The 17,260-nt window shown below is 50.8% G+C and overlaps 1 protein-coding gene across 1 annotated transcript; it reads right to left on the bottom strand.

Moving 5' to 3' along the window:
- Nucleotides 1-8,319: 8,319 nt before the first annotated feature.
- Nucleotides 8,320-17,253, bottom strand: Glrx5 (glutaredoxin 5). The gene is made up of 2 exons (XM_006997033.4): nt 16,925-17,253; nt 8,320-8,897 (listed from the first exon to the last, which is right to left on the bottom strand). Exons 1-2 carry the CDS (start codon nt 17,205-17,207, stop codon nt 8,722-8,724), a joined length of 459 nt encoding a protein of 152 aa, XP_006997095.1. The 5' UTR covers nt 17,208-17,253; the 3' UTR covers nt 8,320-8,721.
- Between the last annotated feature and the right edge of the window lie 7 nt (nt 17,254-17,260).

The raw sequence follows: 17,260 nt of genomic DNA, 5'->3' as shown, positions 1-17,260 counted from the left end.
TGTACAGGTGGGGAAACTGAGGCCCAGAGAACGTGAGCAACATATCCAAGTTCAGTGGCAGCCAGTCTCCCATCTCCAACCTTCCTCCCCTCTCTCCAGAACAGTCTCAGCCTGAGGAGACCACCAGATGCTGGACTGCTACATTGCCCACAGACGGGAGACACACTATGCATTTTTGATGTGATTGGTCCCAAAATCCACTCCCTGGCCCCCAAGATCTGCTTTCATGAGAGGAAATAGCGATGCTCTAGAGGATAATATAAAACAGCCTGATTCGCTTTTCACATGAAGAATTCCAGAAAGAGGAAGATGGGTCTTGAGTATGGCAGTTGCAGGAGGGAGCCAGGCCGAAGCCACCTAGGCAGAGAGGAGCTCATTCTGGAAGCAACAGTGCCATCTTCTGGGCTTCCATGGTATAAACCCCTGGTGACACCGGACCCAAAGCGTCCCAGGCCCCCTGATCGGCTATGGGTACAGATCAAATTTAAAACTACCTAAGTATTGAGTCCACTTAGAATTTAAAAGAAAAACATTTTTTAACTATTTAAAAACATGTGCATTGATTCCTAATGAGACAAGAGGCATGTTCTCTGCCCTTCTGTAAGTTCCATGCGGTGAGCCTAGCTGTGCCTTTACACACACACAGACTCACATGCACACGGATATTTTGTTAGACAAGAACTACGGGAGGCTGCAGGTTTGGAGCAGCTTCCCTCACTGGACCTCCAGACCATCTGAAATCAACATGGAGTCATTCACGCCAATGTTTCACACCACCCAACCAAGCCTCAGTCACCTGGCCTTCTGAGGGATACAGGAACTATGCAAGACAGTAAGCTAAATTCCCAAGCAAAGGAGTGTCAGTCAGCACAATACTAAAGCTTTCTGCCTCACCGCTCCCCAAAAGGCAAGCCTCTGTCGGCCAGCCCTTTGGTTTTCTGCTCTGTCTCCTCATCAGTGCGGTATAACAGGGGAAGTACCTGAACTGGCCAAGCTGCTTTTGTGGTTTGTCCCGGCCTTCCTTCCACCAGTCTTTGTCTGGGCAGCCAACCTCTCTGCTGGGCCCCGAAGAACACTTACACTGCCTAATGAGACGCAGCACTACCCAGAAGGCCAATTGAAATATCCGCATCATTGCAGCTGCTTTAGATGATGCTCAAATGCATGCGTGCCTATAGACTATGTGCATGCTTGTGTCCAGACACACGCACCAGGGGTCGCATAGGCAAGCCTGGCTTAGGTAGGGGCAAATGTCATGCGTAAGTCAAGGCATAAAACATGACACTGACTGAAGTTCTGGAGGAATGGCAGAAATTTGCTCTCCAGCCAGGGTAGTAAGTAAGGTTTCTTGGCGTAAAGAAGATAATCACTTGAAAGTCACTATGCAGGAAGGAGGGTTAAGGGCACAGTGTGCCCACAAAGGATGTGCACCCAAACACTGGCGCACACCCATAGCTCTCATTGGAGGCAGTTGGGGAATATTATTTTAAGGTGTGTTACTTTTGCTTGTGTTGCATTTATTTAACTCTGTGAGGCTGTGTTACTGTGCCTGTCTAACATACCTGATGGTCTAATAAAGAACTGAATGATCAATAGCAAGGCAGGAGAAAGGATAGGTGGGGCTGGCAGGCAGAGAGGATAAATAGAAGGAGAAATCTAGGAGGAAAGGAAGGAATGAGAGAGAGTAGTCAGCCAGCCAGCTAGCCAGCCAGCTACACAGCAAGTCATGGAGTAAGAAATGATGAAAGGCATACAGAAACAGAGGAAGGTAAAAGCCCAAAGGCAAAAGCTAGATGGGATAATTTAAGTTAAATAAAGCTGGCAAGAAACAAGCCAAGCTAAGGCTGGACATTTATAACTAAGACTAAGCCTGCATGTGTGATTTAATTTGGGAGCTTGGTGGCTGGCCCCTCAAAAGAGAAAAAACAACAACAGGAGGCTGGTCTCTGAGCTCAGCTTCTGGCCGCTGCCTCCTAGAAACCATGCTGATAGAGCAGGTCCTTATCAGGTGCTCTGGCATGAGATCATTTCCAGATGGAAACAATGACTGTCTCCTTCATTGATGTGTACCAGCTGGGAGCCACTCCCAGCTGAACCCTCTGACTGTCCACTCCCAGTGCCCCGCTCACAGGCACGCCTTTCACTTCCTGAGGCCGGTGGAGATTATTTCACAGACACCACACTGCAGACTCTTGGGAGGCAGAAAGAGACATTCAGGTTATAGGGGTCGGACCCTGTCAGGTCCAAAGGAAACCCCACTCCCCCAAATTCTGGCAGTTAGATAAATCTCAGGAGCTTGTGAAGCCCGTCCCTGTCTAACGAAGGAGTCAGCTCCCTTACCACCGGCAGAAGGGACAAATGGCTGCCCGCGGTGCCTGTTGGCACATCATGGGACACCAAAGCGCACACACTGGCCTCCAGGCTCCCTCAGAATCAAGAGTACCTAGCTCTCCTCACCTCCCTCCTACATCCAATCAGGGGCAAGCGTACATCCTGATGTATTTCCTGCCCATGCACCTCCCACCTACATGTGGTCTGGTATATCCGGTGCAAATAATTTTGTATGGGGAGCAAAAACATGGGTTGTTATTGCCCATAAACAACAGCCTCCAGCATTCCAGGAAGTTATCTGTCCTTGGGCAAGAGGGGCTTAGAGGTTAACTTTAGCCCTTATGGTACCTGCTGCCAAGTCTGATAACCTGAGTTCAATCCCTGGACCCCACATGGTAGAAGGAGAAAACACATACATTAATTAGCAAGAATTTTTTAAAGCTGTAATAATGCAAACCCTGTTGTTAATTGAGTGGGAATCTGAAGTGGGATAGACTGGCAGTGAAATAAGACACTAAGTTCTTAACCACTAAACTAAAAAAAAATCAGGTCATATCTGTAAATGCCAACGAGAGTGTCGAGTTACAGAGGCAGGAGAAACAACTTCAACAACAGAAACTGACAGCTCTGGAGAGTGGACTCTGGGAAAGAAGGTCAGAGGCAGGGGACTGACGATTTTCATCATTAGACTGGCCAGCTGGTTAATTAGACGCTTACATTCTTTCAATGAAATAAAAATGAGCTGGTTTAAAAGGAGTGGGGTTAGGAAAGCACAGATCTTATTTGGCCACGTTGCCAGGAGTGGGGGAGGGGGACTGTGACCAGGGGAAAGGCTGAGGGGGTGGACAGAGGAAGGAGGGTGGAGGGGAGGGCTGGGAGCACTGTGGACAGGAAGTGAGGACTTAGCACACTCAAGGCAACAGGTGGCCCTAAGTGAGGCCGAAATAGATTCAGGGAGGCTGGTCAAGGTCAGAGGGGAGGTGCAGGGGGAGCCTCGCAGGGCGCAGGCCTTCCCAATCCTTTGGGGATTTCCTGCAGTCTGCAATGTTAGAGGAGACCTTGAAGTCGCCCACGCGGCCACATGTCCACATACCATACAGAGCCTTGGTGCCTTTCCCCAGGTGCGCACAGACCGTCTCTCTACCCCAGGCCTACCGGCTGCAGCTGCTTCCACACTGGGACCCTCCACCTCCTCCAGTCCTTGGCCATGGGTGAGGGGAGGAAGCTCCTGGCCTCCCCGGCTCTTGGTAAGGAAATGAAGATAAACTTGCTGGGGCAAGAGTTTGCTGGGGTAAGAGTCCGTCCTCTCAGGCCACAGGGAGCCCACTCCAGGCCCCTCACCAGAGCCGTGCCACCAGACAAACCAGGGTGCCCTCATCCAGCCGGGCACCTAGAGCACATGACTGCATGCAGACGAAGGCTCACGCCCCAGTCTGCCACTCACCGGTGACCTTGGACATGTAGCCTGGTCTCATGGACCCTCTGTGGGGTCAGCTGCTAAAAAGGAGCTACTATCTCATGTTCACTCGTCTTTTGAGGAGTCCATGAAATATATAACCTCAATAACATGTCTGTCCTCTTGCCCAGTCGCTGTACCACGTGCTATATCCACCATAAAAACCCAGGCAGCGGCCACACTAGTTTCTTAGGGCTGCCATAAATACTCAATGGCTTAAAGCACCGATTTTTCATTCTTCAGTTAGGGGGGTCTGACGTCCAAAATCCGTTTCACTAGACTAAAACCGAGGCCTGCGCTCTTTACGTAGGCTCCACAGTAGACACCCCACTGTGTTTTTCCTAGCTTCTGTAGGCTGACTGCAATCCACATCACACAGCATTTAGCCCCCTCTGTCACCCTCAAGGATACCCCTTACTATACCTCTGCTCTGACTCTGACCCTCCTGCACCCCCATGCTACGACACTTGGCCAGGACCCACCCAGAGGACCCAGGACCATCTGCTATCTCAAGATCATGAGTCCACGCACATCTGCTAGGTCCCAGGTAACATAGTCATAGGTTCTGGGGATGAGGGGAGGGGCATCTGACACACCAATGTTTGGAAGCAGATGGACTCCAACACCATCCCTTGCTCTCACCTTAGAGCCAACGCTTTGTTCTACGGAGGCTACAACCTGGGTCTTCAACTAACCCAAAGGTCTCTGTGGTAAAGACTTCCTCCCCAGAGTGGCACTTTAGGGAGGTGTCAGGCCTAATGGGAACTCTTTAGATAGCTGAAATGTGCCCTTGAAGGAGACCATGGAATCCATCTCACACTGTCACTTCCTGCCCATGCTGAGAGAGGTTTTGCTCCAGCACAACATGTTCCCCACCATGGCCATGACGTACTACCTTGCCATAGGGCCAGAGCAACAGAGCCACCTACTCATTCATGGCCTGGAACCTCCAAATTGAGCAAAAGCAGATCCATCTTCCCTAGCCCAGGTATCTGTTACAGTGAGGAAAAGCCACCACCATCATGCACAACTTAGAAAGCCAGGATGGTGGGAGATGGGAAATGTTCCCAGCTTACCTGTGGAGCGCACCACTGAGGGCTCTGGTGACTTCTCCAGGAAGGGTTGCCCGTCTTTGGCTGCTGAGCCTATCCCTGAGCACCAGTGATGGGCACATCAGCCATCTGGAAATATTTCCCACAAAGCATTATGAAACTGCCAGGCATTTCCACTGCCTTTTCCTGGCAAAGGGATCCGCGGGCAAACTGTTCGGGTCCCGTGACCCCAGTACCACAGTCCTTGCTACTGATAAAAGGGGCTAGCCTCACAAACCACAAAGTGCCCAGAGGGCTCAGGACCCGGTGGTGCTGCCCTTAGCACCCTCTCCGAGCACGTCTACGTCTCCGCCACTGTGCAACTCTGAAGAGGCCTGGAGCTCAGCCCTCTCCGCCCCTCTCCATTCCTCTGCCTGCTATCCTGTCAGCTGCTGTATACCTCACGTGCTCCCGAAAGCGATTTTTCATGTTCTAGACGATCCTTACGTAGAATGTTGAATCTACACACACATGGCCTTTCATGTGTTTTCCCACCAGTGGTTCAGGAGCAAACACAAAAGCTTTCTTCCCTGGGACTGACACTTACTTCAGCAAAGCCTTGCTCACAGACCTGTTCCTCCCTTGACACCATCTCCCGCTCAGACCAGGGACCTGACTTAGTTTCTTTTCCCGGTGCTGCGATAAAGATATTCTGACGAAAGCAACTTTACGGTTCCAGGGAGGTGCGATCCACCATGGTGAAGAAGGCATGGCAGGCAGCTGGGAAGGCATGGTGGCAGCAGAGGCAGGAGACTGGCTGGTCACACTACATCCACACTCAGCAAGCATGGAGGGAGCAGGACGTAGCCAGGCTATAAAGCCTCGGGGCCCACCTCCAGTGACTCACTTCCTCTGGCAAGGTTCCACCTCCTAAAGGTCCCACAACCTTGTCAAACAGCGCCACCGGCTGGGGACTAAGTGTCCAAACACACGTGCCTGTGGGGGACAGTTGTCATTTAGGCCACTACAGGATCTGACTTCTCAGTTCACCCTGCTATCCCAATATACTCCCCAGAAAGGGGAACAAGCCCTCTCTACATGGCTGTCCCAGACTCCTACCCAAAAGTGAATTCAAGGCTAACGAAACTGAGGGTGTGGTTCAGTGCTGAATTGTGGGCTCTTTAAGCAGGAGGCCAGGGGTTGAAGTGTCACAAAATAAACAAAAAGTTACTTTGTATCCTAAAATTGTTATAAAAGATACAGTTCAAAGGAAGCTCAATTATATCCATGTAACTATCCATGTACCAGTCTATGGAGCTAACAAACCAGCCTGAAATAAAAATGTTCACTCTTGGGCTGGAGAGACCGCTCCATAGTCAAAAAATGAGTACTGCTCTTACAGAGACCTGAGTTTGGTTTCCCAGCACCCAAGTGTGGTGGCTCACAATCACCTTTAACTCTAGCTCCATGGGATCAGACATATTCTGGCCTTCTCAGGTGCCCATATCACACACACATGCTCTCCCATAGACATATAATTAAACTTTTTAAATCTTAAAATAAAAAAATGTTCACCCAGCATAACTCCACCTATTTCTAAAGAGACCAACAGCATATGATTTGGAAAGTGTGACAAAAATCCAATATAGTCACAATGGAATACACTAGACATCTGTGAAGCTATCCAAGGTTCCTAGAGGGCTGGGTGTGATGCTGTTTGTACGAGGAACTAGTGTTCCCGTTTAATTCTCACAGTGAACTCTAATTATGCAGACCATGGAATTATCCCGACTCACGTGAGATAACATCTTCAATTTTCTACTTGGTAAAGGCGTGCAAATCATGAAGAAAACATTCTTAATTAACTTCTGGAAAGAACATTACACTTCTTACAGGGCTTCAAGTGGGCACATTCTGGGTGACTCTGATAGGATCTCACTGGCTCACAAGCTTTGAGCAGATCATTCCCCTGGCAGCCTGTTCTAGTCCAGCCAATATTCTAGAGAGGATGCTTACAGTGCTGTTTTGCTGATATGATTTTTGTCATTTCAGCTGTTTTTCCCCAAAGGAGTCTTAAGGAACACGGGCAGTTCCAGGGAAAAGCCAGACGCAGCAGTGATGGAAAAGCAACTCAGTCCACAGCTAGTGTGACGGCAGGGGACGACCACAGCAGACTGATGTGACCACAGCCTGGCATTCATGCTCAGGCAGGAAGGTCGTCTGTTAATGGTACTCTTCCCAGAGGACACGGCTGCCAGCACAGGCAGGATCCTGAGCACAGCCTTCCTCCTGGGCTCCTTCTCTACCTCCTGAACAAAAGGCTTCTAAGGGGTTTTAAGCCATGTGAGGAATCCATGCAGGCTCAGCTGCATGCTCAAAAGACAGGAACGTGCAATTAATGCAGTTAAAACCTTCACCAACTAACAAGTCTTTTCTTCTCCCTAAAGCCTTGAGATTAGTCACTGTTGAGGGTTGTCCCTAGTGAGATGGGGAGGGGACAGCCTTGGTCTGTAGCTCTCTTTCCCTTCTTGGGGAATCCCAAACCCTGGGAGCCCAGCAGACCCTGCCTGCAGGGAGGCCCATCCACACTTTGACCCTACCTCAGGAAGAGAGCGGAGCTAAAGAAGACTAAATACACAAAGCCCTAGACCAGCTTTTGGGAGGCCAATATTCATTCTCCGTGCCCTGTTCATGGGAAAAGGCAGCTTTCCTCCTGTTTCTGTGACTTCTAGGCAATGCCATCTGGCTCCTGGAGACTGAACGTGGCTTCCGGCAGAGCCAGACACACTGGGAGAGAAGTGCTTCCTTCCCACGGGTGGGGGTGGGGAGTCGGGTCTTCCATACCAGCCTCTGGATGGATCAGCCCTAGAGAAGTCCCACCAAGACACTATACTAGAAGACGGACACGGTTCCAATTAATTCCTCTTAGAACCCCTTTCATGAGAAAGAAAATGCTTCGGAAGCCAACTGATGCCTGCTTCCCATTAGCTATTGGCACAGGCTCCAAGGGTGGGCAAGGGTTCCCCTCTCAGGTCCACATCCCTCTGGCACAGCGTCACTTCCGGCTCAAGGGCACACACACTGTACCTGCACTCCCCAGTAACCTGAAGAACTGCAGAGCAGCCTAGTGGTGAATGCGAGTCACTTTTAATGAATTACTCAACATAAGAGGACACAGGTAAGATCTGGGGCTGTTCCTCCGTTGATAAAGTGTTTCGTCTAACATGTACATTGCCCTGGATTCCATTCTCAGCACTATGGTGGCAGAGGGTGTAGGCAAGAAGATCTCAAGTTCAAGTTTACCCCTTGGCTATGTAATGAGTTCAATGCCAGCCTGGGCTGTATAGAAAGACAGACAGAAAAGGAAGAGTGAGAAGCAGAGGACAGGAGAGAGAGAAGGGGGGAAAAAGGAAAGAAGAAAAGACAAAGACTAGGTGGCTGGTCCTCCACATCCTACATACAGATCTATACTTACTGGGTTCATGACTCACACACACATGGTCTGTGTTGGCAATTTATTTAAAAAACAACAACACTCCAGCCATCACATTTTCTTCTCTGTTCATTATTTTTCCCTTCTAGAAGAAGTTACAAAAACATCAGGGGGGTTTGCCATCTTTATAACCCAACCCGCGTACAAGAGTCAGGAATGACCCCGGAACCAGGCAGAGAGTAAAAGACGATATAATCAGCAACGCCAGATTACAACGCTGATTTACAGAGCAGTGGTTGGAAGGAAGTTCACCCTGGGGTAATCTGAGCCAAAAACCAAGGAAAAGCACCAGCCTGCTTGCAAGCCAGGAGGCCAAGTGCAAGCGCTCAGCAACAGCACATGACTCGGTAAGGCTTTTCTGGCAGCAAATGTGATGGAGAGGGCACTCTGCTCGGCAAGGACTGGAGCCCTCACTTCGAGTCTTGGTTCTTCTCATCTATCAGAGCAGAGCGGATCCCCAGCTTTTTCAGTTCCTCCACCAGGTCTCCATTCTGGTGCATCTGCAGAAGGATGTCACAGCCCCCCACAAACTCGCCATTGAGGTACACTTGCGGGATGGTAGGCCAGTTGGAATAGTCTTTAATACCTGTGGAGAGATGGGAGATGAAGCCATCAGAAGGGAGAGAATCTTCTTCCACCACAAACGCCATAACCCCACTCCTAACAGAAATCCAGGCCTCTCCCTGGTGCCCCACCCCCTCCTGGACAGCAATGAGTTTCAGAGCCAAATGGACAGCACATCACTTGAGGAGTCACATGATCCTCAGCTTCTCTGTCAACCTTCAGCCCTGAGGTTTTCATGAGAATCAGGTAAGGCTCTCGTTAAAACACTGACACATCAGCCAGGGAACGGACGTCTAACCAAGGCACGTGGGACCGGCAAAGCTATAATTATCCACACAGGTCATGTTCTCAGGAAAAGAACTGTCATGGCTTCATTCCCAAATGTAATGTGAAATGTGGATCTACCTGAACTCACTGGCTGATTGGGCGACCCCACCTCTGCCTTCTTCCCGCAGCTGAGTGGTGAGGGCCACTGTGACCAGCATCAAGATGCTGAGAGGATGTTCCCTTTGAAGGTTACCAAGGGGCACAGAAAACCCCCTATGGTTGCAACTCCTAAGCCCCATGTTCTCAGCTCCCTGATAGGGTCCACAGAACCCGGTGACAGACACAGGTACATAGCCCATGTGATTAGCGGCTAGTATTAGATGTCATAGAAATGTTTTGAAGGGCTAGGAATGTAGCTCAGTAGGAGAGCATCTGGCCCCATGACTGTGAGCCCCTATGTTCAATTCAGCAACAAATTAACAAAGACATAAATACTATTGCCAGTGTTTTGAAATGGCCAAAATAAGCATACAAACACACAGAGTAAGTGAGCAGGTGCTTCCAAAAAATACAATAGTACACACATCTAAAAACCAGTTGCACGGTGGGCTTTTTATGTAGACAAACCTGTTCTTACTACCGTATCATTCAATATTTGTTTTCCAAATAAAATTACCAATTTGAGTTACACCACAACGGTCTAAGAAAACAACATACTTTCCTTTTAAACCTTACTGTCTTTCTCTAAACAGTCCTGGGTTTGCTGTAAATAACAGAGCTGGAGGGAGCCCGAGTCACAGCTTTTATCTTGCTTCTCCAGACAGCAAACCCTGAGAAATGATCACAGGCTGGGTGTGGTGGCCCACACTTGTAAAGCCGGCATTCAGCTACGGCTGGCCTGGACTTCACGGAGGGGCCCTCTCAAGAAGAATGGGAGAAGGCTACAGTAGAGAGTAAGTCCTACCAGCCTTCACAATATCAATTATCTAGGCACACTAAACTACCTGCTGAATCCAAGGCTTTCATCATATTGATGTGGGGTGCTATAGACCCCTAAACAACGACTCAGTACATGGGTCATGTGAATTTGGTTTCTGTTTGCATTTTAAACTTGACCCTTAAGTACTAACAGCCTATAGATCAGTTGCAAATCTTTACCTTTATGACCGAGGGTGGGGTGTAGGGACAAAGAACCATTTAGACACAAGCTCCCTCTCAGTCTCCAGAACTGGACCACTCCTGTCCCTGTATTTCACAGCTCTGCTTTCCTCCACAGGAAACCTACTTGTTACTTTTGCCTAGGGCCCCCTGCTTGAAACATATCAAATGGAATACACTTGCTGCCTGAGGACCACCCCAAACCACACTCAACTCTAAACAGTGCCGTTGTTTTTAGTAAAACCCTTTGCTGAGAAAAGAATGAATGGTTTCCATCCTCATCACTATTTATTTCCTAAGGAGGCAGAGCTTGCTTTGGCTCACAGTGCCCTCTGATACAGTCCATCGGGGCAGGGACGCCGTGGTGGGAGAGGCAGGAGGCTGGTTCTAGCACCTCACCCCATCCAAGCCCTCACTTCATTCACCTCACATGTGAGGCTCTCTCTGCTGCTGAGGACTGTGGGCCTGGAGTCCTCCACCAGAATGCCTATCACCTAGCTGCCAACAAGTGGCTCTCAGGCCAGACACTGTCCCACTGCCCCCTCTGCCCAGTCTTGCTTCATGGCTGACATTTCAGGAACTTTGCCTCAAGGGCAAATGGCAGCACCTTGGCAGTACTCAGAGGACTGATGGGTCATTGGGATTATTTGATGTTGTTGTTGCTTGCTGGTAGGTTTCTGTCTTGGTTTTGTTTTAGCCCAATCTGGCCTGGAACTCCATATGTGGCCCAAGCTAGCCTCGAACTTGTAGTTACTCCTGCCTTAGCCTTCAGAGCGCTGTATTTGCAGGTGTGAGCCACAAGCCTGGCTTTTATGAGCTTCAGTAGCTCAGGTGGTGTCTGATTCTTCTTATTGGTAAAGTGGGAAACTTCTAGTAATAAAGACCACTGTCTATAGCTAAAACACGGAAATGAACCATAAGGACTGTTTCAATATGGCTTATTTCCTTCCCACTTAGTTTTCAGAAACTGCAATATTGGTGACATTCAGGTGGGAACTCCTGGAAACTAGAGAATCAGACCAAGAACAGGTTTTAGTGCTAATCACATCTACGACAGTGATCAAACTCAGGAGCGAGTGCTGACCGGAAGTCACCCTAACCAGAGACACTAGCATGGGAGCTGAGAAGCTGAGGGACTCGGGCCACATACCACTGCTTCATCAAAAGCAGAAAACCAAGCCATCGAGACTCCCAGGCTGGGGAGACGGCTCGGTTCCCGAAGCGCTCGCCCTGCAAGCAGGAGGACTTGAGTTCGAGCCCCCGGGACCCACGTAAAAGAGCTGGGCACCACAGCACGTGCGGTAATCTCCCAGCTCTGGAGGCAGAGGCAGAGGGCCACTGCTCAGCCAGGCTGGCTCCGCGTTCAGTAAGAGACCCTGCCTCAGACACCTGACATAGACCTCTGGTGTCCACGTCCTTGGGTACTTGCACCCACACATTTGCCGCCCCTCAACATTGCAGCTTATCAAGCCAGGAAAAATAAAATCAGACAAAATATATGTAAAAACTCCCCTGCCCTGTCCACTTTCAAAGGGTGCTTTCCACACTGAAGCACTTGGCCTTGCCTGGTTTTCCCGGTCCCTGATAAAGTTCACAGTAGGACTTCAGGTGGGGACTAACTCCAGAGTCACATCCCAGGCTCTGTGATGTTGGGCTAGGTGTGTCACATCCCAGGGTTACATTTCCTCCATTTCTCCCTCCTCGGAGACTGGGGGATCTCTGAATGGAAACTGCAGAGCCTCAGGAGAGGAGAGCAAAGGCTGGGGACAGCAGACAAGGCTAAGGCACACGTGTCAGCAGAGTGGGCTCACTGGCCTCTAAGAACACCCCCCAACCCCTGGCCTCTAGGTACAGCCCCCCGGAACAACCTCTTGGAACAACCGCCCCAGCCAGGAACAGCCCCCCTGGCCTCTAGGAACAGCCCCCCCTGGCCTCCAGGAACAGCCTCCTTGGTCTCTAGGAACAGCGCCCCCCCTCTAGGAACAGCGCCCCCCTTTAGGAACAGCTCCCCTGGCCTCTAGGAACAGCCCCCTGGCCTCTAGGAACAGCCCCCCTGGCCTCTAGGAACAGCCCCCCTGGCCTCTAGGAACAGCCCCCCTGGCCTCTAGGAACAGCCCCACACCCTGCACCCTCAGCTGCAAAGTGGAGCCCCACTGCCTTGCAGATTCACTGAGAAGATCAAACAGTATGTAATTGGTGAAATGACTTACTTCCTGGCACTGTGGATGTACTTATGCCACCACCACCAACCTCCCATCCAGGGTCTTCCGCTCTATTTGTCACAGAAGTGCTCTTCTGAGCAACACAGTAAACAGAAAGCATGGGGAAAGAACACAGGAATAATACAGTTCCACACAGCAATAAGAAGCATTTGTGGGGCTGGAAAGATGGCTCAGAGGTTAAGAGCACTGACTGCTCTTCCAGAGGTCCTGAGTTCAATTCCCAGCAACCACATGGTGGCTCACGACCATCTGTAATGAGATCTGGTGCCCTCTTCCGGCCTGCTGTCATACATGCTGTATACATAATAAATAAATAAAATCTTTAAAAAAGAAAAGAAAGTAGCATTTGCAGAGCTCAGGGTTACAGTGCTTCATGCTCCCTAAGTATTTTCCACAGATAATCCTATTTAACCACTGCAGATGTATGATATAATTATCCCTGCCTGACGGATGACGGTAGGATGACGTTAAGGTTCCGAGTGGCTAAGAACTCACCCAAAGTCATAGAGATAGCATGTGGTGGATGCAGGACAACATCAAGGTTTCTAAAGTCTAAAGTCAGCCTCTCAAGCCATGGGCCCTCCCCACGGCTTGTCCTGCCCACAGCTGCTTCTTCATTGCGCACGCGTGTAGAGCACGTGGGACCGAGCACGTGGGACCGAATTACACCTTGGCATCAGTATACACACAGTATTGTGACATCAGTACTCCTTGTCACTTACTTTTGACCAAATGTGTTTGATATTTAGCCATGTCATTACACCAGGATCTAGTTGGTTTCAAGCTCAGTATAGTTTTGCCCTACAGCACTGAACTTCCATCTGCTAATCCTGTCTGCTAAGAGACCAAGATCCCATCTTGTGGGTTCGTCCCCACCACAGCCATGTTGTCACGAACACCTTACACACGTATTCTGTCCTGCATGGGCCCCTCTAGACCTGGGGGTGGCAAGCTGGCTTCAAGCTAAACTTCTTCCTGAGTTTGCAAATAAAGTTTTATTGAATTCAGCTTGCTCACTGATTATACAACATCCAAGTCTACTTGCAGCCTCCAACAACAGAGCAGCAAGTGAAATGGGGACTCAGGAGCCCACAGACCTCCTGGCCCTTCACAGAGCAAGTCTGTCTCCACTCCGGGCTCTGGGAGCAGGGAAACAGCTCTGCTCATCTCCAATACACTGACTGCTACAATTCCAAAGTGCTGGTACCAGATACCCACAGCACACGGCTTGGCCCACAGAAGGGCACACACACAACCGAGTATCCAACCTCCAATATTCGCCAGAGTAATTAGTGCCCAACTATTGCCTTGAATGCTGGGACACTGCTTCATAAGCTCTTCCAGGCTGCGGGGAAGAAGCCTGGGAGAAGGGTGCGGAGGAAAAGAAAGCTCACAGTGAGCCTCAAAGAAGAGCTTCTAATATACACGACAGCCAGTGAGAAAACTATGGGAGACGACAGCCTGCAGGGAGGACTCCAAATGCCCCAGCACCAAGACATTGCCATGTCCAAAGTGATAGCTAGGCCAGCTACTCTGATGGTGTTATGTAATGTACACACATATGGCAATGTCACACAGGCTTATGCGGCAACAAGTTTACAAGTCATAAGGACAAGAAAAAATAGTCTAAGAGTTATGCATTCATCACCATTCAACCTCCCACTCTGGCAGGCACTGCTCCTGATGCAAGAGCACATGGGAATGGATGCAGGACTGCCAGAGCACTCACAGAGGAGTCGGATGTGACTGTAACACCAGTCTCTCCTTAGCCGTAACAACAGTCACAGAAAGCCTGCCCGGCTCAAGTGGCATTCCCAGCACCAAAGAATACCGCACCTGCCCTCCCACAGGTGAAATGCCGTGTGCAGACAGGCCGGATCTCACAAGGTCAGCAGCGGGAAGCCCAAGGAACCATGAGGCTGCACTGTCCCTGAGTTCCTCAAGAGCCCTGTGGCTGTGTACCCCAGGTAATACAAGTGAGGTCCAGAAGGCCTCTGCACCACACTTCCTGGACCCTGGGTGAGAGCCAGGGCCCTTTGTAAAATTCTGGCACATGGGTAAAGGAAGGGCCGATGCTATGGAAGCCCCACGCTGCAGCAGGACAGGAGGAGGGCCCCCCCTTGCCTGGCAAAGTGAGAATGAGCTGCTTGCCTGCCTGCCTGCCCCTTGGCAAACGCAGGGCGTAGACAATGATTTGAAGAGTCTCCACACCGCAAAGGCCTAACCTGGCTAACAAAGGCCGCACTGGGGGAGCACACTCACATCACCCTGCCCAGTCCAATGGCAGCCCTTCTCTAAGCCACAGGAGACACATGTTTAATTATTTGGATAGCACACTTATTAACCAAGTTAACAAGTCAATGAAATCAACAGTCAAGAAACGTAAGGGTTGTGGCTGGGCATGATAGCTCACACCTGTAATTCCAGCACTTGAAGGCAGCAGGACCAATTTGAGTTCTGGGGCAGCCTGATCTATACAGTGAGTTCTAGGTCAGCTTGACTAGCCTGTCTCAATAATAATAATAATAATAATAATAATAATAATAATAATAATAATGGAAGGGTTAAATTCTTCTCTCATTTGAGTACCTAATGACACAGATTAGAGGCCAGACGTGTGAGATGGAAGACAGCAAACCTCCTCGCTTTTAAAAAGTACTCATATTAGTTGTATTCCATTATAGCTTGCCCGCAGTTACACTTCACAGAGGAACATAAAATCTAAACCAAAGAAAGATCCCCACAATGCAACTGTCTGCTAAGAGTGCTTGCAGGGCAACTGTGGGCAGGTCCCAGTTCAGACTGCAGAGTAGGTGCTTATCTTCCCCAGCAAGGAGCCACCTCTGACCCAAAACTGCAGCTTGCCCTGAGCTAGATAACCCTGGAGCCTAGCAAACAGCCAGTGTTAGCTGAGGAGGAAAGCACGGGGTTCTGAGCACAATGCATGGCTCGCCACCATTCCTGAGAGCACTTGCCTTGATGCTTCTGCTCTACCCTAGAGCTCGGCCCCGCAGAACGGTCAGAGAGCAAATGTAGGGTCAGCTACTTTAGACAACACGGAGAAAAGTTCCAGTTTAATTATAAAGTAGCTGCCATTTAGTGGGCGCCTTCTGCGCCAGATAGGATGATATTCTGTGCAGAGTATAAAGGGATGGGGGGAGTTCCCACAATGCAGTGCAGTCTGGCCTTGAACTGGTGATCCTCCTGCCTCAGCCTCCAGAGTGCTGGGATGACAGACGCTGATTTACTATGTCCAGCTACAATTTTCAGTTTCTCGATTCCTTATGGACTCGGCCAGTGTCAGAATCTGCACTTTACTGAAAGTGAAATGCAGTTAGGCCACAGAAGATTCTAAGCCAAATCTGCTCTCCCCCGCCCCATCCTGTCTCGTCAAGGAGAAGGACCATAGGAAGAATGACTATAGTCAGTAATTTCAAATGTCGAACGCTCCATGTTAACACGGAGAGGTCTCCTTTCAGCGGAGCGGTCAAACCAGAGCACTGGGTCGGGAAGGTGGGGTGGGGGTGGGGGAGCTACTCAGTCCCGGGAAGTGGAGTGCAGGTCCCCCGACCCCAATTCCACTGCAGAAGGAGCGGGCTCCACCTACCTTGACCAGTTCTTGCCAAGGATCAGGCCCAAGTGCCTGGCCTTTCTCCTCCCCACTCAGAGCAAGCAGAAAGCTGAGTAAGGTGCCTGGGAGTTTGCATAAAGGATGTCAACTAGCCATCAGAACCCAGTTTCTCTGCCTCGGGGCCGGTGAAAAGCCACAGGTCTGGCTGTTCGGTCCTCTGACCCTTGGGCCCTTACCTCGAGGCAGTTTGTTAATCTGGTGGGGGTCAGGAGTCGTGTCTTCCTCTTCCCGCTGAACCTCTTCCAAGCCCCAGCCCTCATACACTGCCCTTCTGTGCTACGGGATCTAAAAACCAAAGTTCGTGTCTTTCCCCAAAAATCAGATCCCAACGTGAGTCCAGCTGGACTATGGTGCAACCCTCTCTGCAGCAAGAAGACAGTCCCTGACACCCGGAGCCTTAAACACTAGAGGCTAGCCTTTGCCCTCATTAGGCGGCACACACGGGCAAGCCTGCAACCTCCTCCCTACATTACGCAGTACCAGTCTCTCACCTAGCAAGTAGGCCGCTGGCTTCCAAGACCCTCAGACTGCCCCCACTGTGTCAACAAGTCGCGGGTACTCGCTGCGCGTCCCCCTCAGCAAGCTACCCCCCAGCTGACCCGGTGAGGGGTCATGCTACGGACCACCTTCCTCCGACGCAGCCAGAGACAGCTCGCCCCGAGGTGAGGCGAGGCGAACCCCCAGCCCAAGTGGCTACACGACCACGGCCCCTGCTCCTCGGGATCAGCTCAAGTTCACCGCGCCCTCGCCGCCGGATCCCTCGGGCCTGACCTTGCCGCAGCTCCGGGTCGTCCAGCACGTTGTAGGCCGCGTAGTCTCGGACGCCGTGCAGTCGCAGGATCTGCACCACGGCGTTGCTGAAGCCGCACTGGGGCTGCTCGGGCGTCCCCTTGAGGAACACCACCACCTTGTCCTTCTTCACCAGCGCGTCCAGCTGCTCCGCCTGGCCGCCCGTGCTCGCCGCCCGCACGCCGATCCCTGGCAGGCCCCCGCCGACCGCACCGCGCCCCCAGCGCAGCAGAGCCGCCGCCGCCCGGCTCAGGGACGCGCTCATACCCGCTCGCTGCCCACCACCTCTGCGGCCAACCCGGGGCTTACCGTGGCCGT

Source organism: Peromyscus maniculatus, chromosome 14 (assembly GCF_049852395.1).
Source record: "Peromyscus maniculatus bairdii isolate BWxNUB_F1_BW_parent chromosome 14, HU_Pman_BW_mat_3.1, whole genome shotgun sequence".
Lineage (NCBI taxonomy): Eukaryota > Metazoa > Chordata > Mammalia > Rodentia > Cricetidae > Peromyscus > Peromyscus maniculatus.
This window is presented reverse-complemented; position numbering and strand designations above follow the sequence as displayed.